The 23,750-nt window shown below is 40.4% G+C and overlaps 2 protein-coding genes across 2 annotated transcripts; one reads left to right on the top strand and one right to left on the bottom strand.

Moving 5' to 3' along the window:
- The first annotated feature begins 827 nt into the window (after positions 1–827).
- Positions 828–17,427, top strand: LOC115683430 (DNA repair protein RAD50). The gene is made up of 28 exons (XM_030607970.2): positions 828–1,085; positions 1,185–1,271; positions 1,407–1,574; positions 1,931–2,106; positions 3,995–4,109; positions 4,991–5,219; positions 6,017–6,195; positions 6,284–6,454; positions 6,730–6,834; positions 6,923–7,030; positions 7,130–7,341; positions 7,466–7,558; positions 8,707–8,834; positions 9,579–9,693; positions 9,777–9,906; positions 10,029–10,238; positions 11,589–11,797; positions 12,046–12,247; positions 13,060–13,229; positions 13,304–13,628; positions 14,198–14,323; positions 14,399–14,451; positions 16,059–16,209; positions 16,298–16,360; positions 16,443–16,576; positions 16,689–16,817; positions 16,904–17,046; positions 17,191–17,427. Exons 1-27 carry the CDS (start codon positions 963–965, stop codon positions 16,941–16,943), a joined length of 3,951 nt encoding a protein of 1,316 aa, XP_030463830.1. The 5' UTR covers positions 828–962; the 3' UTR covers positions 16,944–17,046; positions 17,191–17,427.
- Positions 17,428–17,942: 515 nt separating this feature from the next.
- Positions 17,943–18,718, bottom strand: LOC115683475 (protein RALF-like 24). Its single transcript, XM_030608003.2, has one exon. The coding sequence runs from the start codon at positions 18,629–18,631 to the stop codon at positions 18,170–18,172; it is 462 nt and encodes a 153-aa protein (XP_030463863.1). The 5' UTR covers positions 18,632–18,718; the 3' UTR covers positions 17,943–18,169.
- Between the last annotated feature and the right edge of the window lie 5,032 nt (positions 18,719–23,750).

The raw sequence follows: 23,750 nt of genomic DNA, 5'->3' as shown, positions 1-23,750 counted from the left end.
TTTCCGTCAACTCATTTTCTTAAACAATTCAAACACTAGAAAATGATAAAAATGTTTTTGAAGAGAATATTTTCCGTCAAATAAACAGAGCCTAAAAAGAGCTTCCTCTCTGTGAGAAAAAAAGTTAACAATCAATAGTCATTTAGGCTCCGTTCGTTTGGCGGAAAATATTCTCCTTTTGGAAAATATTTTCCCGGAAGTCATTTTCTGGAAAATGTTTTCCCGGAACATAATTTTCCAGTGTTCGGTGATTAATATGAAAAAGTTTCGGAAAATATTTTTCGCCGACGGCGGCGACCGGCGACCTTAGTGAAGAAGAAGAAGAAGCAGCTCCGGAAAATGATTTCCGCTTTTGAAGAAACGGAAGTCATTTTCCATAGACTTAGGTTATTTTGTGAGGGGGGAAGGAAAATATTTTCCCACGGAAAACGTTTTCCGCCCTCCGAACACCGGAAAACCCGGAAAATATTTTCCGAGAGAATATTTTCCGCCAAACGAACGGAGCCTTAGTTCGATGGGGCCTAGCGACCTGAACCGAGAAAATAGATGAAATGGAGTCAAGCCGACAGGCCCCGCATCCTTGGCTCAGAACGACCCTCATACGGGCCACACCGACAAGACCCGCTGTTCGTGGGTCATGACCGTACCGGCGGGGCCGGGCCTATCGCCACCTCTCAACCGGGACGCGCCGCCGCGGAGCACCCCTTAAGCTTCGGCCATGGGCTTCGGCTTTTACCGCCGAAAAGGAGAACTCCAGCCAGATTAGCGCGCTCTTTCTTTTTCTGTTCCCTTTCTATCCCTCAGAGCCAAAAGGAAATCCCCTTTCTCTCCCTTCCTCCTCCTCCTCCCTCTTCCCTCCTTCATCTTCTCCGCGAAGCCAAGCTTTCGCTTCGCTTCGCTTCGCTCCGTTCGCATTTCCCGGCTCATGCGGCGAGCGAGGCTCGGCCGACGGAGCAGCGAAGATGAGCACGGTGGACAAGATGCTGATCAAGGGCATCCGGAGCTTCGACCCGGAGAACAAGCACGTCGTCACCTTCTTCAAGCCCTTGACCCTCATCGTCGGCCCTAACGGCGCCGGCAAGACCGTACCACTCTTCTCCCACCTCTTTTGTCGCGTGCTTTGCGCCTTTCTCTTTCGTGGCCTGAGGGCTCATCTGAGGTTGTTTCCGGCTGTTTCTCCGCAGACGATTATCGAGTGCTTGAAGCTGTGCTGCACTGGCGAGCTGCCCCCGAACGCGCGGTCTGGTCACAGTTTCATCCACGACCCGAAGGTGCTGCTCGATTACCCATTTCGCCCTTCTGTTTTGTTTCGTTCCGTTTGGCTTTGGGGGGTGGGGGGGTTTGCTGGGTTTTTCTTCTTTTTTTGTTGGGATTTAGTGGCGAGATTGCTTGGGTTGTGGTTGAAGGTGGCGGGAGAAACGGAGACGAAGGGGCAGATCAAGTTGAGGTTCAAGACGGCGGCCGGTAAGGATGTGGTGTGCATTCGGTCGTTTCAGTTGACGCAGAAGGCGTCCAAGATGGAGTTCAAAGCCATCGAGAGCGTCCTGCAAACTATTAATCCTCACACTGGAGAGGTGAGTGTATTGCCTAGCTGATTTGTGAGAGTATCTTCTTGGAGTTATCGTCGATGTTCTCTGTTCATGGAGCTATTATGTGGCTAGATGGTTGCTTTCGATCTCTGCCCTGTTATGAGTGTAATCAGCAATGATTAGATAGTCACTTCATCTGTTTAGCAAACACTTCTCTTACCCGTTGTTCAAGTACAGTGTCTTTTTGGTTAGTGCAATGGGAGTATGTAACTTGTGGGCAATCGAATTTAAAGTATGGTATTCCCTAGAAGCCATGGGTTCCCAAAACATGTCGCTAGTGCTGTAACCCGTCACATGTTGATCTTCTGTGCTTAAATTTCTCGTGTTCTCTTGTGCTGCAGAAAGTTTGCCTTAGCTACAGATGTGCTGATATGGACAGGGAGATCCCCGCTTTGATGGGTGTATCAAAGGCTGTTCTGGAAAATGTTATATTTGTTCATCAAGACGAAGCGAATTGGCCACTGCAAGATCCTTCCACATTGAAAAAGAAGTTCGATGATATCTTCTCTGCTACTCGGTATATTACAGACCATTCGTGCAACTTCTCTACAAGTTTAACGAAGCTTTATAATCACGTGCATGCATTATGTCTACCACATTTTCTGTAGAAAATCTATGTTTTATTTTTATTTGTCAGGAGCCTTTCTCAATGCTATGGTCATTCTTTGATTAACCGCTACTTGATATGCTCCCCATCAAATGCATTGTGGATGACATGTCGTTTCCATTGTGTCATTGACTCAATTATCACATAGCATTCTTTCAATTAGCAAAATATGCTCTTGAAAAAGTGTGTTAAGTTTGACATTGCCTTTTGTTTTGCTTTCATTTTATTTTTTTTGTCTCATCAACAACTAGACACTTTCCCGCCGTGCTGTAATGAAAGAAAAGTGAGGGATCAACATGCTATTAACTTTTTTCTGAGACTCGCTTACATTTTGCCCTTCATAGTTGGTCTTTTTACATGTTTTTTAATTTGTTACATTGAATAAGATACAGAAATATATCTGCATATGTTATTGCCAGATCTATTATAGTAGTTGCGCACCTCTCAAAGAATTTCTGACCTAATATCATACTTTTGATTTTTGACTTGTTTGGTAATATAACTGATTAAATTGTCACCTTAGCCATATTACCTTTCAACGTACATATTTATTTTGCGTGGTTCGCTATGTCTGTGCGGGCTTGTGCTGACTTAGTCCATGACATCTGTCTTGCTATTTCACCTCTATCAGTTAATTTTCTTGAATTATGGCCGACTCTTTTGATATGTTTATACCCAGTTCCCCTTGTAGCTTTAATTTTTGTATTCCTCATTGACAGGCATTTAATTAGTTTTTCAGGGGTTAGAATTGGTTTAAATTCTGAAATTGCAAATTTTTTGGAAGAACCATTTTGGAATATGGGTTAATGAATTCAATGAGGAATAAAAGGGCCACTATTGGGTTTGATTTTGTATCCTATAATTGCCCCAATTGAGTTGGTTACGACTTAGCCTGAAATTGACTGCAGCATTTCTAGTTTTGGATTTCAGCCTGGGGATTGACCCACCTTGCTTGTGCTCATATCTAATTAGTGAAGCAATGCTCATGCTTTGGAGTTATCTCTGTTCATTGCTGGGTAAACTGCATTAGTGATAGTATCAATGATTGAACTCTTTTTTCTCACTATATTTTGATTCTCCCTGATATCTTGTTGTTATAGTTTTTTGCATGGAAGTTTTTCCCCCCTACCTTCAAGGAGAAACACAGTGGTGTTCAGCAAAAAATTTTGTTGATCATAATTCCGGAGGTTCTTAGTTTGGTTTGAGAGGCTTAAATTTAAAGGGACTCAACCTATTTTTGTCCAGCTTCATTTCATCTCTCTGGATAACTTAAAGTTGGACACTGTTAGTAGATTGAGTAAATTATGAAGCAGTTTATTAATGTCAGAAAATTTGTGCTTTACCTTGCATATTATCAAAAGCAAGGATTTCAACAGGATTGGACCGTGAATATAAAGGGAGAGAAAAGAAAAAGAGTGGCTCCTGCTATTCTCTGTGTCAACTTAGGTATCTGTAAATTAGATATAGTGACTGGGCCACTAATCTAAATCCTAAACGGTTTTTCTCTTTTTGATGATCATTTTAGTTTTTCTTTGGCAGTTATTAGCAAGACATAAGAACATCAAAAACATTTCTTTTCTGTGCCTTTTCCCCCCATTTGTCTTTCAGCAATATTTGTACATCAAATGTAATTCTGTATTCTTGTGATTGATGCGAAATCTGTCTTTCTTGCCATAGACAATTCTCACCCTTTCTTTTCCTTTTACTTTTTGGCCTTTTTTTTTTGGGGGGGGGTTCCTTTTTGGTAAATATAGTATTAGTGAATTGCAGATGTAACTTTTGAAGTACTATGTAACAGGTACACAAAGGCCTTGGAAGCCATAAAGAAACTTCACAAAGACCAGGCACAAGAGATAAAAACTTACAAGTTAAAGTTGGAAAATCTCCAGACGTTGAAAGATGCTGCGTATAAGGTTATTATTTGTATCCGTCTATTGATGATAGTGACATGTCTAAGCCGTATTCCATCATCTAAATCCATCATTTTACTGCATCTGAGTACAGTTGATTACTGAAAAAAATCATTGTAGTATCAGTGTTATGGAAGTTTTCAATGCAATTCCTGAAGGTACTAGAAGATTAAGATGTATTTTATCGTACTATCTTTACCTTGGAAAAGGGGAGGAGGTTAGGACAGTTTTGCTTATTCTGGACTAGTGAGTTGCAATTAATCCTCTGACGATTATGATGTATTCAATCTTCTAATCACAGTGTAAACAGTACTCTTTGAGAACACAGACTATTGATTTCAAAGTCCGAGGAGTAGCTTTTGTTGATAATGAAGTAGAAATTGGGTGACTAATTTTTGTGTTGACAAATTTTGCATCTCTTAAGCATAACAATGTGCTACTTCGTTGCAGTCAAGGTTCAAGTAAGTTTGCTCATATAACATGCTTTATATCTGGAATTCTTGGCATAGGACTCAGTCTTGCTCATTGTTATATTGGTGACTTGTTATGTTCTGACTATATGCGCCTCTTGTAGTTTGTGAATTGCCCATAGCTGTCAATCTCCTGCAGCCTTTTGCAATTAGTTTCCCTAAGAGGAGATTCTTTACCTTCACAGGAGAAGAAAGAGAAGGAGTTTGTGCTCATTCTTTCATTCCTTCCTTTATTTTTTTATGAGAATTCATCACATTTTGAATTTGTAACAATTAAGTGAAAGCTCATAGTCTTACCTACGTGCTTTAATTCTTGCTTTCTTCTGTGCTGCATTTACACTTTCGCTGCTGGTATCTGAAACAGGGGCACAATATCCTGTCGTTACTAATTTGACATACTTATGTGTTTTACAGCTACGTGAAAGCATTTCTCAAGATCAAGATAAAACAGAATCTTTGAAAAGTCAATTGCAAGACTTGGAAGAAAGTATTCAAACCGTGGATGCTAAAATTCATCATACGGAAGTAACACTGAAAGATTTAAGGAAACTACAGGAACAGATAGCGACAAAAACTGCTGAAAGAGGAACTTTGTTTAAGGAGCAGCAGAAGCAATATGCAGCTCTTGCTGAGGAGAACGAAGGTGTTTGTATATCACTTTAACAAGTCATCTGCTTTATTTAGGTCTTCCCTGCACCTCCTCTCTTACGCTGGGCATAAACTGCTTAGCATTGCTGAGGACTGTCTGTATTAAGCATATGTTCAGTCAGAAGTCGCTCACTTGTAACTATTTATAATAATAAACATTATTTATAGTCAGACTGGTTCATAAAGAGCCACCGTTAATGATCAAAAGCCAGACTGGTTTGTACATAGTCACACAATGGTCATTGGAGGAGAAGAAATTTAGAGCCGTCTTCAAAATGATGTAGTTTAGACATTTAGTTGAGAAGCTCCTCAGGCAGGCAGATGCTATGCTATTATTTTGTGATAGTCAAGCTGTGCTGCATATAGCTTCGGATCCAGTATATAATGGGATAATTAAGCACATTGAGATTGACTGCCACTTTACTAGAGCAAAGCTGATCTCTGGTGTAACTGCAACAGCCTTTATGAACTCAAATGATCAACTTGCTGATATATTTACTAATATCCTTGTAGTTTTCATCGAATTACATTCTTTTAATATGCTAGGAATATATGAAATGTATGCTCCAGCTTGAGAGGAATTGGGGAGCATTTGTCTAATACAGTGGCACTTGTAAAAGCTCACACCCTGTTCATTAGATGGGCCACACTGAAAAACACCAACCATTTAGTCATAAATCTGTCATCTTTTACTTTCACAAGCATCATCTTCTGTTTGCAGATGTTTTTCAGATAGGATGATGCTTTAAGAAACAGTGTGCCTTTTTTTTTCTGTTTCTCTTGCAAAAATAGATACTGACGAGGAGTTGATGGAATGGAAAACCAAGTTCGATCAAAGAATTGCCCTCTTGGAATCTAAAATTGGTAAGTTAGAGAGGGAAATGAATGACACAGAGACAAAAGGTTCTTTCCTTAAGAAGACGATTAATGAGTACATTTGGGAAATAAGCAAGCTGCAAACTGAAGCTGAGGTAAAGTCAACTAATGCGGCTTTCTGTTTTTTACAGTTGGGAATGTTGTGGTACTGTTTCATATTAACTCCTTTAACTTTTTTTACAGGCTCATAATTCTTTGAAAAGCGAAAGAGATTCTACCATTCAAAAACTTTTTTCGCGGCACAATTTGGGGTCTCTTCCAAGTTCTCCATTTGACAATGATGTTGCCTTGAACCTCACAAATCGAGTGAAATCAAGGCTATTGGATCTTGAGCAGGATTTACAAGATAAAAAGGTGGCCTTCTAATTCCATGGTCTATTGGCTCTTTCTGCCAAAAAGTGAATTTTCATGGGCCATACGGTCACCTCCATGTGCTTAATTCACCAGTTTGAATCTACACACAATGAACTGCTAAATTGCTACTTTGAAAATAACTAATAGTAGCTGGCTTCTAGTTTATTGAGAAGCAATGTCTGAAAAGAAGAAAGCCCCTTTGTTTTCTGAAGGTAGTTGTTTTATTTACCTATTTGAAAGGGACTCAAGCTCTTATGAGGAAAACTGTCTTGCAGAAATCAAATGAGATGGAACTTAAGGCTTCGTGGGATCAGTACATGGATGCAAATGATCGGTGGAAAAATATCGATGCTCAGAAACAGGCGAAGGCAGAGATCAAGGTTTAGAAGACATGCTTTGTCGTGGTTTTTCAATATTCAGATCACTCTTTTATTTTTTCCGGGGCATTTGAACTTCTATCCTATGCAGAGTGGCCTTTTGAAGCGCATCAAAGAGAAGGAAGATGAGCGAGACTCATTCGAGCTTCAAATATCTAATGTTGATTTATCTCATATAGATGAGCGGGAGCAGAGCATGGTAACATTGCCCTGCTTAGCTCTCCTTGTGGGTCCATGCATGTTAGAAGAATGATACACAGATCTAATCTCTCTCTCTCTCTCTCTCTCGTATGTGCAGCGAATTGAGGTTGAGAGGAAGACAAACCAGCTTGCTGGAAGAGAATTTGAATCTAACATACGGCAGAAGCAGAGCGAGCTTTACAGCATTGAGCAAAAAATTAAGGCACTTAATCGAGAGAAAGATATAATGGCAGGCGACTCAGAGGACAGAGTAAAACTTGCATTGAAGAAAGCTGAGCTAGAGAATCACAAAAAGAAACACAGAAAGATGTAAGTAGGATATTCTTCCACAGTTTAACTTCTTTCTTTCTCATTGTGCATATATGTGCTCTTTGCAGTTTAGTGTGATTAGTTACGAGTTGAAGCTTAACTTTGGGCGTCCTTTTTGTTTCAGAATTGATGATTGCAAGGATAAAATTAGAGGAGTCCTGAAGGGGAGGCTTCCACCTGACAAGGATTTGAAGAAGGAAATGACTCAAGCTTTGAGGTCATTCTATGTTATGTATTTGTGTGTCAGTGATTATAAGCATGGAATTGTTATTGCGATTCTATAATGGCTGCATTGATTGGTTAAGATTTTACTTTTTATGCTTTTTTGTTACTCTTGCTCACACTGGAGCAACTGTTTGGTCAAGCCACTTTTGAGAGCATGCTTAGATGGTGACTGTCTTGTGAATTAAATTTCCTATCTGCATGATTGTGCTTATTGGTGGAAATTTTAATCTTTTCTTGAAATATCTTGGTTTGATTGAAAGTACTTTACTTAGCTATTAAAGGGTGTCACGGTGCACAAGGCTCCCTGTATTACGGGGTCTGAGAGGGAGGTTGATGTATGTATCCCCTGATTTTCCAGAGAGGCTGTTTCTGTGATTTCAACCTTTGACCTCAGTCTACAGCTGAGTAACTTTTTACTGCTAAACCAAGGCTTGCCATCAATCCTAATTGGCATTATGGCTACAGAACATTTCTTACCGTTTGATTTCACTATAGGTTGTAATTATCTTATTTTATCAGTATTGAAAAATGTCTCGGAAGTAATAACGTAATAAAAATTAAGATTATGGAATCAAGCAACAACCAATGAGGCAATTTTGCTGGAAAATATTAAGCACCAAACCATTTCCTTTGTAAAATTATGTGTTTCTCTTCCTCCAGATTTCCACTGCTCAGTAAATCAACCTTTCTGGTAAATCTTGTACTGTCCATTGAAGGATGCAATTCCCTGAGCGTGCTAGTGTTTACTGTTTATTTATTGTGCATTAATGTGAAATTATCCTTATGGCATAAATGCATTATCTTGAGAATCGAAATTAACACCAAGTTTATATGACACAATATGGAAAGGGGATGTCAATGCAAACTTTTGGTGGAAAATATTTGATAAAACCCTCCACTTTCTTTTGTTGTCTTGTTTATTCCTGAAACGTGTGTTAATAAGCTCTATCATCATACATTACAAAGCAGGACCATTATGGGGCTAGCTCATGGTTTGGAAGTGCTCTAGAGAGTGTTAGTTGTTTTTGCTATTGAGATGGCATAAGACGATCTATGTAGCGGAACCCAGGATAAATAGTTGGTTTGTTGCTTTGGTTGCTGTTGTATTTGTTGTCCGTAAGGTCGATGTTCCTGCTGCAGGGCTATTAATTTGGAATTTGATGACTTGGGCTCGAAATCCCGTGAAGCTGAGAAGGAAGTGAATATGTTGCAGATGAAAATACAAGAAGCTAATGATAGCCTGTCTAAACTTCGCAAGGATTTGGAATGTAGGAAATCTTTCTATTCTTATAATCTGTAATTATGTAGGGACTCATTTTTCTTAATTGAAGTTGACATATGCTTTGTGGCAAAAAAAAAAAAAAAAGCAAGGAAGTTGACATATGCTTGAATATTGGCTATGCTTGTCTGATTTTTAGGAATGTAATTGCAAGGATTTGGAATGTAGGAACTCTTTTCACTATGTAATTATAGGTGGGGACTTAATATGCTCAACTAAAGTTGACATTTGCTTGAATGTTGGCCGTGCTGGTCTGATTTTTTGGAGTGTTATTAGCCATTCCTAGGATAATACCCAATGCTTAGGGCCCCGGGAATCACATAGGATAGAATAGCTCTGACTTTTCCAGGTTCAATGTTATTTGGTCTACAGGCAGAAGCATAAGTTGTCTTTCCACTGGATTGAAATTAGTAAGCTACTGTAACTTCATAATAACTTCAAAAATTAGGATGTGACAGCAGTCATCCTAACACGGCTTTATGAGTTAATGGAACTTATTTAAGTGATAAAAATTGCCGGAAAGTATCTCTGATTGATCAAGGTGTTATAATAGCTGTTTAGACAAAGAAAATCAAATTAGTGACTCTATCTTGAAGGATGGAGAAGAAAGAACTGAAGTTCTCTTTGTGGTGAATAGACGATGGAAGTAATTCCTGGTGATTTTCCCTTTTCTTTATTGGTCATTTTAGCCAAGTTGCGTTACATGAGGATTTTCCTGTTCAATTTATTGCAGCACGGAAGAGATTTATAGAGTCCAAGCTGCTGTCATTGGATCGGCAATCTTCTGATATTGATGCTTATCTGAGAGTACTGGAGTCAGCGAAGGAGAAAAGAGATGTCCAGAAAAGGTCATTAATTTTGGAGTCAAGATCATAAATAAGCTAGTCTTCTGGTGAGGATAGAGCTAACAATCATTACATGCTGTCTGCAGTAAATATAATATTGCTGATGGTATGAGGCAAATGTTTGATCCTTTTGAAAGAGTGGCCCGTGCTCATCATGTTTGTCCTTGCTGCGAGCGTCCTTTCTCTGCAGAAGAAGAGGATGATTTTGTCAAGAAGGTTGGTATATCTCTTGCCATGCTTTCAAGCTGCTTATCCATTAGTTTGTTGATTGGACTTTTCTATTTCTGATATTTTATTGCCTTGATGCTTTTGACTCTGTTGGCATTTGGAAATTACAGCAACGAGTGAAGGCTACTAGTTCTGCCGAACACATGAAGGTGCTGGCCATGGAATCCTCAAACGCTGACTCATATTTTCAGCAATTGGACAAGCTTCGTGTGGTCTATGAAGAATATACTAAAATTAAAAAGGAAACAATCCCTCACACAGAAAAAAGCTTGGATGAGTTTACTAAAGAGTTGGATCAAAAGTCCCAGGCCCTTGATGATGTAATTATCTCTTCTCTAACCATTAGCTTTATAATGTTTTCATTTTGGTGAAGATGATTGGCTTCAGGATTCTTTACAACATTTTTGAAATGGTTTTTCTTTTTTTTCCTGCGTGAGATTTTGTATCCAATATTCTCCAGTGGGTTGTCACAGAAGGATAATATACTTGTTCACTACTTTTATACAAGATATGATGATGTTTCTCAGTACATTAGGCATAAAAAGTCATTTGTTTCTTACATATTGATGCCTCCTATCCTATACATGCAAGAGGAAGTCCTTAAGTATTTCCTCTTTCCTGCCTTCTGACTTATGAGGACTAGAGTTCTTATCCTTTAAGACAACTCAATGGAGAGCTATATGTGTTTGGTCTGCATCTAGTATGGTTCCTTTTGATGTGAGAAGTAGTCTTCGTTTTTCTTGTTGTATTGATACAGGATTCGAGTTCCTAAACTGGCTTTGATAGGGTGTCAATTAATTTCTGACTACTTGGTGCATTAGTAAAGTGATTTTTTTTTATCTGTTTGTCTTTCTATCACTTCTTGGTTATCTAAGCTTGTATGTACTTTGGATGTGATTTTCTTGAGTGCTTTTCCTGTAGTCTAAAATCCATAGGACATTGATACCAGGTGCCTATTAATGGTCTTCTTGTCCTATGCTTACTGCTAAATGTTATCTGTATAGATCCCATAAGTATAAATCTTTATGATTACTATTTAGCCTTACATAAATACATAAGTGGGTGTCATTCGTTGTAACAAAGGGGCTGTGTTATTACTCAGCTAAGCATGTCTTTAATCAGTTAGTGAATCAATAATGGTGTTGCCTCTGCCCTGGGCTTGAAAGTACAAGAAATTTGGGTATAATATTTAGAAATTACACAGACATTACATTGGTGTTCTTAGGATGCTTCCATCACTGACTGCCAAGAGAAAAAGCATCCTTACACAGATCCAAATCATGTTTGTGGGGAACTCATTTATTCCCTGCTTCTTAGCAGAATATAAAGGCAGTAGGACCTATGGTGAAGTTTTTCTGCTCGAGGTCAGTTTTGATCCTCTTTTTTGAATTAGAGATCCAGGTGTGGAATCTTCCCATTGCAAGTCAAGCAGCATGCTTGTAAAGAAATACTCCAAGTAAATCCTTTCGTTTGAAGATCACAGAATGGCTTACTTGAGAAGAATATCTGCACACTTCATTTTTCAAGAAGCATACAGAAATCTACTTCTCTCTTTGATTCTTGATGAACACAGAAAGAATTATCTCTATTCATTTCCAGCCTCCAATCTAGATGATTAACTCTGCATGATTATTGAGTATTGGTGATATAAAAATACTTTGCAAATACAGGTACTAGGGATTTTGGCTCAAATAAAAGCTGAGAAAGAGTCGGTTGAGGCCTTGCTGCAACCTGTTGATACGGCTGATCGGCTTTTCCAAGAGGTCCAGACTTTGCAGAAGCAAGTCGATGATTTGGAGTATAAGCTTGATTTCCGGGGACAAGGTGTGAGAACTATGGAAGAGATCCAATTGGAGCTGAATGATTTGCAGAGCACAAAGTACATGACCTTCAGCTATTTGTTTTATTTTAATTCTCTTTCTGCTTCTTTTCCTTTCTTCCCATGGCATATGCATGAGATATCCCAAACTTTATACACCAGTTGTCTGGAGAAATTGCGCTGCGGAATTCTGACTATTCTGTCTCTCTTTGCCAACTTGACTTGATTGTTTGGTTATAGAAATCTTCATGTCAAATTTGATTTGAGCTTATGGTTTTAACTTCAAAACTCGACCTCCCTCTCTCTAGGGATAATTTGCACAACGAATTGGAGAAGCTCAGGGATGAGCAAAGGTATATGGAGAATGATTTATCCAATATCCAAATTCGCTGGCATACTCTGAGGGAGGAAAAAGTAACTGCAGCTAATACGCTCCGCGATGTCAAAAAGGCGGAAGAGGAGCTAGAGCGATTGTGGGAGGAGAGAAATCAACTTGACCTCGATGAGAAGGTAGTCTACTTATAGAATTTTCCTTCGCCAAGATCTAGTAAAATAATATAACACTGAAGTAGACTGATGGAGTGAATTTCTACAATTACAGTTGATTTTTCTTGTAATTGAGCTGCTTTTAGCTTCAAGGTCTTTTGCATACACAAATTAGCATCTCCTTGGTGCCCAATAAGGAAATCTCTCTAGTGGAAGGTGGCTTTTTAAGTCTGCCATCAAATCCCTAACAATCCCTTTAAGGGTTGTAATTCACAAGGGACGTAATCCTGGACGTGAAGAATAAAAAGGCCTTTCCCATTTTCATCCATTAAATAATAGTTAATTACTTGAAAAGTCAGAAATATATTCGCTCAAAAAAGATTCCAGAAGTTGTTGACCGTAAATGAGAAGATTGATGCGGAACAGTGGATACTAGTTGCTGTGCATATTACTTCATGATCGGAAAAATGAGCACCATGGAAATACATGCCACACAGCCAAAGAAAGATAATGGAAAGTTGGCCAAAATGAGCACTAAATACTTTTCGCTATTCTTGATAATACAATGAGTAAAGGGGTAGTTTGTGTAGATAATAGATCACCCACTCTGCTCTCTTTTGGCTAGCTGCTTCTCATAATTTTTGAATTCTTCATTAAATTCCTTGTGTTGCTCAGGAGAATTTTGTTGACTGTACCTTTATGTACTTTCTCTTTTCAATGTTTAGGTTTTCATAACTTGAGCTTGCTGCTTAAGCATATTTTCATGTATGCTTTCTTACTAATGATTTGCCATCTATCCTCTTGTTGACTTTGTATTCTCTTTGTGCTGATTTCAGCATTTGATGGAGGCTCTTGGCCATATATCCAAGGACAGAGATAGACATCTGAATGAGTACAATGATTTGAAGGCTAAACTTAATCATGACTACGACGAACAGGCTGAACAGAAAAGAAGCTATCATCAAGAAGTGGATTCACTACTCAAGTTATCTTCCAAAATCAAGGAGTATGTTCTTCTGAATTTAGCGATAGTTGTGTGGACCCAATACCTGTGTCTTAATCTGCAGACTGCTGTACTAGGTACCATGATCTCAAGAAAGGAGATAGGTTGAAAGAGCTGGAAGAAAAGCAAGGTGCATCAGAATCTCAGCTTCAAGGTTGTGATCAGAGGAAACGAGAAATTTCAGAAGAACTTACCAAAAGTAAGGACTTGATGAGGAATCAGGATCAGCTTAGAAGAAATATCGAGGATAACCTAAACTACCGAAAGACAAAATCTGAAGTAGATGACCTCACCCGTGAAATTGAATCTCTAGAAGACAGAATACTCAAAATCGGTGGTATTTCTACCATTGAAGTTGAACTTGTAAAACTTTCACAAGAAAGAGAGAGGCAACTTTCTGAGGTATTCATACTTCTGATAAAACTCTTCTATCTTGGGCCACCCACCTGGGTGTTGTGTCGTGTCTCATCTAATCCATGAGGTTAGAAATATCTTAAGGCCTGTGGTTTGCCTATTGAGGTGGGCTTCATCATCATCATAGAAGTCAAAACCAATAGTGATGAGTATTTGCTTGCTACCCTGTACTGATGCTGGAGCCATTAATGAAATTCCATATTGAAGGAGAATATATGAACTTATGGTGCTATATGGTTATTTTGGTCTGTTCAATCCATCATACAATGTGCTTCTTTATCAGAGACGTGCGGTTCTGTTCCCATATCTCGCATTAGCTCGGTGTTAAAGTATGTTTTCAGTTAAAGGGCGTCATTATTCTTTTCTTTTGTTTGATAAGCAATTATCCTTGTTTATGGAGACAACAGTACTCTTGAGCCTCGAGTTTCCCTCTTCTGTCTTTCGTTGTATTATTCGCATACTTAATTTGTGTATGTATATGGTATAATGGGTATCTATTTCTATCTGAATTATATACGGTACAACTACTTAGTTTCTCATTTTTCTTCTTGCCACAGCTAAACAGGTGTCAAGGAACGATGTCTGTCTATCAGAGCAACATTTCTAAGAATAAATTAGATCTTAAGCAAGCCCAGTACAAAGACATTGACAAGCGATATTTTGACCAGTTAATACAGCTCAAGGTAAAATGTTTATGAATAGTAGTTGGTGTCCTTTATATTTCTCAGCTGGAGAATAAATGAACCTATTTCTGGCAGACCACGGAGATGGCAAACAAGGATCTGGACAGATACTACAATGCCCTTGACAAGTGAGCTCTCCAAATATACTCCATTGCCTTTTAAACTTAAATGTTTCAGATGTTGCCTTTTCTCCTTGTGTTCATGCAATGTTCTTAGGAACTATAAATACAAAATCTGAAGTAGAGTTTGGTATAGGTAAGTGTGTTGCTGTAAATGTTAGTTTGGAGAGTGAGGAACAGAAGGGAATTTGAGGGAAAAGAGTTATTTGGATGTTTGTCTATATGGGTTGATGGTTTGAAACTTGAAACGTCTGGCATAGTGGAAGGATCTTCATAGATGTGAATGCTTTGTAGACATTGTATATTCTCTTTCTCTCTGTCTCTCTCATTCTCCTAAATGAGTTTTACTTTGGGCTCTGAGCTCTTTTTTTTTCCCAACATGGTTCTTCACCCACTGGTGCCATTTCAATGAATTATTAAGGATTTTAACGGGAAAAAAATCAGATTTGTAGTAGAGAAAGGCACTCTACTGAGGTTATACAACCATAAGTTTCTTTTCTTAAGCGAATTTTTTAGCACCCAAAAGAACACTGGAAGACAGTGGTAGAAAAAGGATAGAAAAGCGAAGAAGATGGAAAAACAAGAGATATTAACCCTGAGATGGGTGAAGAAATCTGACTCTTTACTGGGGTCATATAAAGAATAGCAGATTTGATAGTTGGTGAGGGGGAGCCCCTTGACAGTTATGTAATGTCTGAGGAGTATTTTTTTGTGATTTTCTGTTGATGCAACATTCCCTATGCCGACGAGTTTGGCCACATTTTTTTTAGAGCCAAAATATTCATAGAAGTGGGTGGCATCAAGAGGGTGCAAACCCTTATGCATAAGAGCTCTATTTGCAAAAGAGAGAAGAGGTCTCTTAGATTTAAGAGCGCCTTTTTTCAACTCCTTTATCTCTTTATATGACCTCTTTTCCAGCATAGAACCGCAATCTTCCAAATGAGCTTAGATTGTCCAACTGCATTTTGTCACTGCTGCATTTATGCCCATTTTCTCTATCCTCACTTTTCCTATCAGGTGCATTAACTCAAATTGATCGACTTTTGTTGTTAATTGTTTGGTGTTCGTATGAGCGCTGCCTCTATATGGCTTCAAGCGGGTGAAAATGACCAGTTCTCACTGAACTTCTTCTTAGTCCAAGACACTTAATCGACTGAGATTTATTTATGTTGGACATGACCTGATTCCCAAATTTGCTGGAGAAAACATTCTTGGTAACAATAGAAGCTTCCTTAGATGATACATTCACTTGTAGCTACTGAGTAATTGGGATCGTGTTTGTTCTCTTCTTGATATTCTTGAGAAAGAGTGCGCTCTATGATTGCTTCTTTGTTCCTTTGGATTCTATTTATGGCATTGTCTTACCTGCGCAAAAGGAGATCCAAATGGTCACAAAGCGTCATTTGTGACATCTTCCTTCTTGATCCCGTGCCTTTCTATTTACATATTTTGTGAATTTGAGGTGCTTTACTCTATCCTCTTTTCCCTAGCCAAGGAACCTTTCTCTAGGGACATGTTTTTGGGACGATGGTTGCGAAGGCTGAAAGTTGACGTTGCTTGTCTTTACAAATGGCTTATTCACTGCGGACCATGACCGTGATACTTTTCTTTGACAGAGCTCTTATGCGATTCCACACTATGAAAATGGAAGAAATAAATAAAATTATAAGGGAACTGTGGCAACAAACTTATAGGGGACAAGATATTGACTACATCAGAATACACTCGGACTCGGAAGGTGCTGGGACTCGATCTTACAGCTACAAGGCATGCAAACCTTTTTTTTATTGACATTAATTTAATCTGTTCAGTGAGATGATGAGCATCTCACCAATGAACTTTGTCAATTATGCAGGTTCTCATGCTAACTGGTGACGCAGAGTTAGAAATGAGAGGACGGTGTAGTGCTGGTCAGAAGGTGCACAACTTAGAAGAGATCACTTTGTCTACTTCCATCACTTTGTCTACTTCCATCAGAGTTAGAACTTTGTCTATTTCAGGTTCTTGCTTCACTTATCATTCGCTTGGCTTTAGCTGAGACCTTTTGCCTCAACTGTGGAATTCTAGCACTTGATGAACCAACTACCAATCTGGATGGTCCTAATGCTGAAAGTCTTGCAGCAGCTCTTGTGAGGTATTACCGATCTTCTATTTTGGTGACAATGGGTGAGCATAAGTAGCGATCATGTCGGGGTTACTGGACCACAACTTGCAATCATTCATTTTCTTTTGTTCGACTTCTCCAGAATTATGGAGGACAGAAAGGGACAGGAAAATTTTCAGCTGATTGTCATCACGCATGATGAACGGTTTGCGCAACTTATCGGTCAACGACAGCATGCAGAGAAATATTACCGTGTCTCAAAGGACGATCAGTAAGTTTTTGAATTTGTTGACTCCTATCTCTTCTATTTCGTCATCTTGTCTACTATTGTTTTAACTTCTTGAGTCACACTATCAGTCAGCACAGTATAATTGAAGCCCAGGAGATATTTGACTGAAGATGAAGATTTGGTTCTCATAGAAGAGGTCTTCTCAGGATTCATGTGAAGTATATGTTTACCATCCGTTTCCTTGGATGACATGAGCTCTCTAGTAGCTTATGTATGTTCACTTTTATAGTTTTGCCTTTTGTCCTTACTTGAATTTTTGGAGTTATTCATGCTCATGCTTCAGTAAAGATGGCATGTTGAATAAAGTGGAATAACGATACCTGTGAGTAATTTTCTTTGTGATCATTAATTACAGGCAAACACCAAGTCATGCTCAAGGTTTCAGAACTGAATTGGTCATGTCGAACTGGAAGAGGCAGGAAAATTCGAGGTGTGAGTTCGGCGAGGGTTGGTATGCGATGCATTTTCTGACCTTGCAATGTTTAATTACGAGACCATATAGAGGGTTTCTGTAAATGACTATGCGTTGAAGTTAAGTGTACTCTTGACGATATAAATGTGAGTAAAATTCCCATCATTTTCTGTTGCAAAATCCATATTGTTCCTTGAGACTCTGCCTAGTGTCCATCTGAAGCCGGGGTTTCCTGCATTCTCATTTGAAATTGGAAAAGCTCAAAATCTGACCGTGCAGACGTGATGAAAAAATTTACAGTCCGGCTCCGTTGCTTTGTTATATGCATCTGCAGAAAGCTGGTGGGAAATAGCAGCGGCAAAACAACTTTTCACGTGATTTTCCGCATGTTCCAATCATGGACAGTCGTGAGTAGAGAGACTAGAGAGGATAGATGCAACCACCGGCCCCCAGTCCTTGGCTGCCTAGATTCTCCTCGAGTACTTTTTACATTGTGAATCAACTGTGCTCCGATGTTTAATCTCGCTCTCATCAGGCTTAGTAGAGCCTGAAAATTTGCTTATACAGAATGAAAATTCACTAACCAATGACATTGTCCTTGGACAGACTGATTTGAAGGAGTGAATCAGCAAAAACTTCTGTTCTTCAAGCACGAGTTCTCTCCGGAGACTAGAAATGGAAAAAAAAAAAAAGAGAGGAGAAAGTCCTTACTGATCACACCCTTGGAAATGTAACGTTTAGATCATGATTCAAGGCATGAGAAACATGCAGTTAGGTTACAGATTGTAGCATACAGTCCTGCTTTATGGCATACGAAGAAGGCTCTAAACACCAAGCCGAGAAAGACCAAACACCAATTTCTCTTTATTTTCATAGAGCCAAATCAAAAGGGTAACATCTTATGTCACCACTTCAAATTAGATCACAGAGCAATGATCACATCACCATCTCTTTCTCTTTCTCCGAGACGGACTCTTTCAATTCTTGATGTCTCCGACGTTTCGTGCACACCCAGTGATGACAGCGCACCCTCTGTTGTACGGATTGGCCTGCCCACCGGGCAATTGTAGTAGGAAGCCCCTGGTCTCTGGCAGGGCACCGCGTTCCTCCTCAGCGTCTCGTAGCTGATGTACTTTGCGTTGCTCTGCTGCGCCGCCAGCGCTCTCCGGCCGGTCTCCCACTCCATCTCCGGCTCCGTCACGCACTCGCCAATGGCGGCCTCAGAGCATGATGACCTCTCCAGAAGAAGATCAAGACCGCTGCTTCTCAGTGAACTGAGGCCTAGAATGGACGCCCCATTGCAGGTTGCGAGGTGGGTGAGGATGAAGAGGAGGTATAGGTGGAAGAAAGTGATGGAGGTGAGCTTAGGGTTGAGCTTGAGCATGCCTGTCTCTCTCTGGTTTCTTTGAGTGGGGATTTTGTCGGGGACAGCGAGGACGTGGGATTTTGCCGTTTTGGGCAGTTGGGGTTGGGGGGAATCATTAGTGAGGACGAAACAGTCTTGAGGGATCACTTATAAACTTGCATAGTGTGAAGACATTGAGATGAAGCGGTTGTCAGGCAGACTGGTATATTTGGAAAGTCATGTATAAATATGGGTTAATTCCCTAAAAACACCCCAGCTTTAAGTTTAGTTTCAATTCTGCCACAAACTTTTTTTTGTCTCGAAAAAACCCGTTTTAACTCTTTTCTTTTCTCCATACAATACAAATCTAGTAATATATTTTTCCAAACACATATCCGATCCGATTTATATTACTAAAACACTTCCTTAGTTAACTCAATTTAGGAAAACTCATACTTCAACTAAGGTGAAAGCATAGAGTGAGCAAGCGCGAGATAAAGCGAGAAGAATATAGAATTTTAGATGTGGGTTGAGTCTAAATAAGTGACGCAGAAAGAAGCGATAACTTGGAAAACCTTCCACGATTCGACTGGAATTCAATTCAATTCAATTAGATAATATCTGAATACAAAGCTGGACGTCCTTTTATAATGATAGGACTCCTAAAGATATCCGAATTAATGAAGATACATCAAAGCAAATCAAATCTAATCTTATCTAATAAAATCAAATCTAATCTTATCTAATAAAATCAAACAAAATATTGATAATTCGAAATTGCCTAAAGTAAAAAAAACTGCCTAATCAGAAAAACTGCCAAGATTTTCGGCGATTACGGCGATCACATTCTTCAAGATAATCACATGCTAACTGTTCTACATCATTCCCTCCCTCTTCAGGAAAACTCGCCCTTGAGTTATGATCAGGATAGAGGGGTGTATCAGGAGCATGATACTCAAATAAGTTGCCACATTAAATGTAGGGGAAATGTTGAGATCACTAGGAAGGTCAACTACATAGGCATTGTCGTTGATCTTCTTCAGGATGCGGCAATGACCAATCTTCTTGTGCTTCAGTTTATTATAGGTACCTATAGGAAAACGCTCCTTTCGCAGGAAGACCATTACCTCATCGCCTACCTAAAAATTTTTCGAACGTCGCCGTTTGTCAGCATCCTCCTTATACTTTGAATTAGAAGCAGCCAATTGACTAGCAACAGCAGCTTGGACTTCATTAATTCTGGTCGCCAAATTCTCCGCCGCTATAGCCAGGAATCTTGGGCAAGGGAACCAAATCCAGAGTATGCTGTGGTGTACGCCCATAAACGACCTAAAAGGGAGATGTACCGGTAGAGCGGTTAACCGAGTTGTTGAAGGCGAACTCAGCAGGAGCAAGATACCGGTCCCACTGCTTAGGTATATCACTGCAGAGGCAGCGAATGATATCCGCCATAGTACGATTCACAACTTCCGTCTGACCATCCGTTTGGGGATGAAAATAACTACTATACTGTAAATCAGTCCCAAACAAACGCCATAAAGTACGCCAAAAATGGCTCAGAAATTTCGTGTCACGATCGGAAGTGATTGTCTTCGGCACACCATGGAGACGGACTACTTCACGAAAGAATAAACTTGCCACATGCGAAGCATCCGAAGTTTTCTTACAAGGGATGAAGTGCGCCATCTTCGAAAACCGGTCAACCACCACGAAAACATAATCTAAACTCCGTTGAGTGCGAGGAAGTTCCAACACGAAGTCCATCGACATGTCTACCCAAGGACCCGAAGGAATAGGCAAGGGGGTATAAAGACCAGTGTTCTGAGAATGGCCCTTAGCGGTCTGACAAATGTAGCATTTACTGACAAATCGCCCCACGTCTCGCTTCAGTTGAGGCCAATAGTACCGCTCCTCCACCAAGGCTACAGTTTTATTTCGCCCCAAATGTCCGCCAAGAGTACCACCATGAAGCTTCCGAATGATTTGTTCACGCAAGGAACCACGAGGAATGCATAATCTATTGCCAAAGAACAAGAATTTTTCTTGAATTATCATATCGCCATGACACCCTATTTCAGAACACTTCTCCCATATCTCGCCAAAATCATCATCCTCAGGATAAAGAGAACATAGGTGATCAAAACCGACAACATCAGTGCGCATGGTCACGAGTGTCGCAGCACGTCGACTCAGCGCATCTGCCACTTTATTTAAATGGCCTGCTTTATGACGAAGCACAAATTTAAATTGCTCCAGAAAAGAAACCCATCGTGCATGGATTCGATTTAAGTGCTTCTGACTCTTGATATATTTAAGAGCCTGATGATCGGTGTTAAGATAGGACTGCCAATGCTTTATAACTCGCACGACAGCATAATATTCCTGCTTATACGCCGACCAACTCCGGCGAACTTCATTAAGTTTTTCACTAAAGAAGGCTATAGGCTTACCTTCTTGGGAAAGGACAGCGCCAATCCCGACGCCGGAAGCATCACAGTCCAGCTCGAACACTTTCTCAAAATCAGGGAGCATCAATATCGACGTCGTGGAGAGCTTTTCTTTTATAAGAGCAAAACTGGCCGAAGCTTCATCTCCCCAATGGAATTTCCCCTTTTTTAAACAGTCAGTGATCGGGGCCATAATAGTACTGAAATCTCGAATGAAACGCCTATAGAATGTTGCAAGGCCATGGAAACTTCGAGCCTCACCAACATTCTTTGGAATTGGCCAATTGCGAATCACGGCCACCTTATCTGCATCAACGTGAAGTCCATCCACGCCAACAACAAAACCCAAAAACAAGAGGCGTTCTGTCATGAAGCTACACTTTTTTAGATTAATGAACAATTTATTTTGCTGCAAGGTTAGTAGGACATCCCTCAAGTGCTCCATGTGTTGACGCCCATCCGGACTATATATGAGTATATCATCAAAGAAAACTACCACAAACTTGCCAATAAAAGGTTTGAGAACCCGAGTCATCAAACGCATGAAAGTACTAGGAGCGTTAGTGAGTCCAAACGGCATGACAAGCCACTCGTACAAACCCGCACTTGTCTTGAAGGCCGTTTTCCATTCGTCGCTAGGACGGACGCGAACTTGGTGGTATCCACTTCGAAGGTCGATCTTCGTAAAAATCCGTGATCCAGCAAGTCTGTCTAGCATATCATCAAGTCGTGGAATCGGAAACCTATACTTGACAGTAATCCGGTTAATGGCACGACTGTCTACACACATACGCATGGTGCCGTCTTTCTTTGGCGTGAGAAGCGCAGGAACTGTACATGGACTTTTGCTTTCACGCAAGAAGCCCTTTCGAAGGAGCTCTCCCACCTGCTCCTGTAGAATCTGATTCTCCTTCGGATTCATCCGATAATGCGGCAAATTAGGAAGACTAGCTCCTGGAAGAAAATCAATCTCATGCTGGATATCCCTCAAAGGAGGTAATCCGTCAGGTAAATCTTCAGGCATAACATCACTGAATACCTTAAATAAGGGCTTAAGAATGTCGGGAACACGAACCACAACTTGCTGGTCGCCCTTGTCCACAATCATATACATCCCTTCATGCTTTCGGATGTTCATCATAACCCCTGCATTCTGCTTCTTCACAATCTGAGGGGAATTACTCTTTGGTCTCAAAGTAATTTTAGTCCTTTTCCACACAAAAGAATACGTATTCTCCCTAGCTCGGTGTGTAACATCAACATCATATTGCCATGGTCGACCTAGTAAAACATGACACGCATCCATCTCCACAACATCACAGACAATAGTATCTTGATATGATTTCCCGATCGAAATAGGTAAACGGCATAATTGGTTTACCTTAAGTTCTGCTCCCTTGTGTATCCACCCGATCGTGTAGGGCGCGGGATGCGGCTCCGTCTTTAGTTGCAAGTGATCCACCAAGACCTTTGACACTATGTTCTCGCAACTTCCGCTGTCAATAATGATATCGCATACTTTGCCGTTGACAGTACAGCGAGCGCGGAAAAGCTGATTCCGCTGGGTATCTTCTATCCGCGGAGTAAGCAATAGACGACGCACTACACAATTAACTTGCTCGCCCACTTCATCTTCCACTCCCACTTCTTCTTCATTTTCCCAATCTTCCTCATACACATCTTCGTCATGTTCAACGATATTGGCCATTCTACGACGAGGACAATCGCTGGAACGATGGCCCAACTCGTTACACTTGTAGCACCTGATCGGTTGGGGCTTGGCATATGGATTATGGGTATTCTGATTGGGAGTGCGATTGCTTGCTGCGACTGCTTCCTTAGGCGTTCCAGTAGTACCCCCTGGAACTCGGCTCGAATCAGGTGTTTGTTGACTAGAAGAACTTGCAACATCAGGCTGTCTTCCTTTCCCGAATGACCCACGACCCGAATAATTGCTACCACGAGTACTAGGGCTAGTCCTCTCCAATTGCACCTCAATTTTTTGCGCCATATCCTGGGCATCTTCGACAGAGAATAGTCGATGCAAAGAAACCCGATCCTGGATATTAAGTCGCAAACCATTAATGTACCTAGCAGTTTGTTGTGCCTCGGACTCATCCAGGTTATTGCGAGCGGAGAGTCGAAGGAACTCTTCCGTATAAGCTTGGACCGATCTATTCAATTGTCGGCAATTCTGGAATTGCTGAAACAACAGTTGCTCATAGTCCGTTGGGAGGAACCTCTTCTTCAACTTCTGTTTCATCTGACCCCATGATCGAATAGGAGCCTTGCCTTGTCGACGTCGCGTCAATTGAGTCTGTTCCCACCAAGCTGAAGCGCCACCCTTCAACTTGTACGCCACAAGTTTCACTTGGCGATCCTCGTCAATATCCATAGCGTCGAAGAATTTTTCGACCTCCCAAAGCCAATCAAGGAAATCTTCAATATCCAAATTCCCATTGAAAGTAGGGAGATCTACCTTTAGTTGATACTGCTCAGGATCTCGTCGATATCCTCCTTGACGTCGATTCCCACGAACATGCTCCTCCTGGAATCCCCTGTATCGGCGACCACCACGAATCTGTATCTCCTGGAAATCATCGTCTTCGTCTTCCGTATCCTCGACATAGTCTTGATGCCTTTGTCGGGGAATTCCTCCTCGCCCCATAGCATCTTCGGGATCAGGAACGACAGGATTTCGCTCGGCTGGA

Source organism: Syzygium oleosum, unplaced genomic scaffold (assembly GCF_021117445.2).
Source record: "Syzygium oleosum isolate NSW1041296 unplaced genomic scaffold, Sole_v2.1 Sole_v2.01, whole genome shotgun sequence".
NCBI lineage: Eukaryota > Viridiplantae > Streptophyta > Magnoliopsida > Myrtales > Myrtaceae > Syzygium > Syzygium oleosum.
This window is presented reverse-complemented; position numbering and strand designations above follow the sequence as displayed.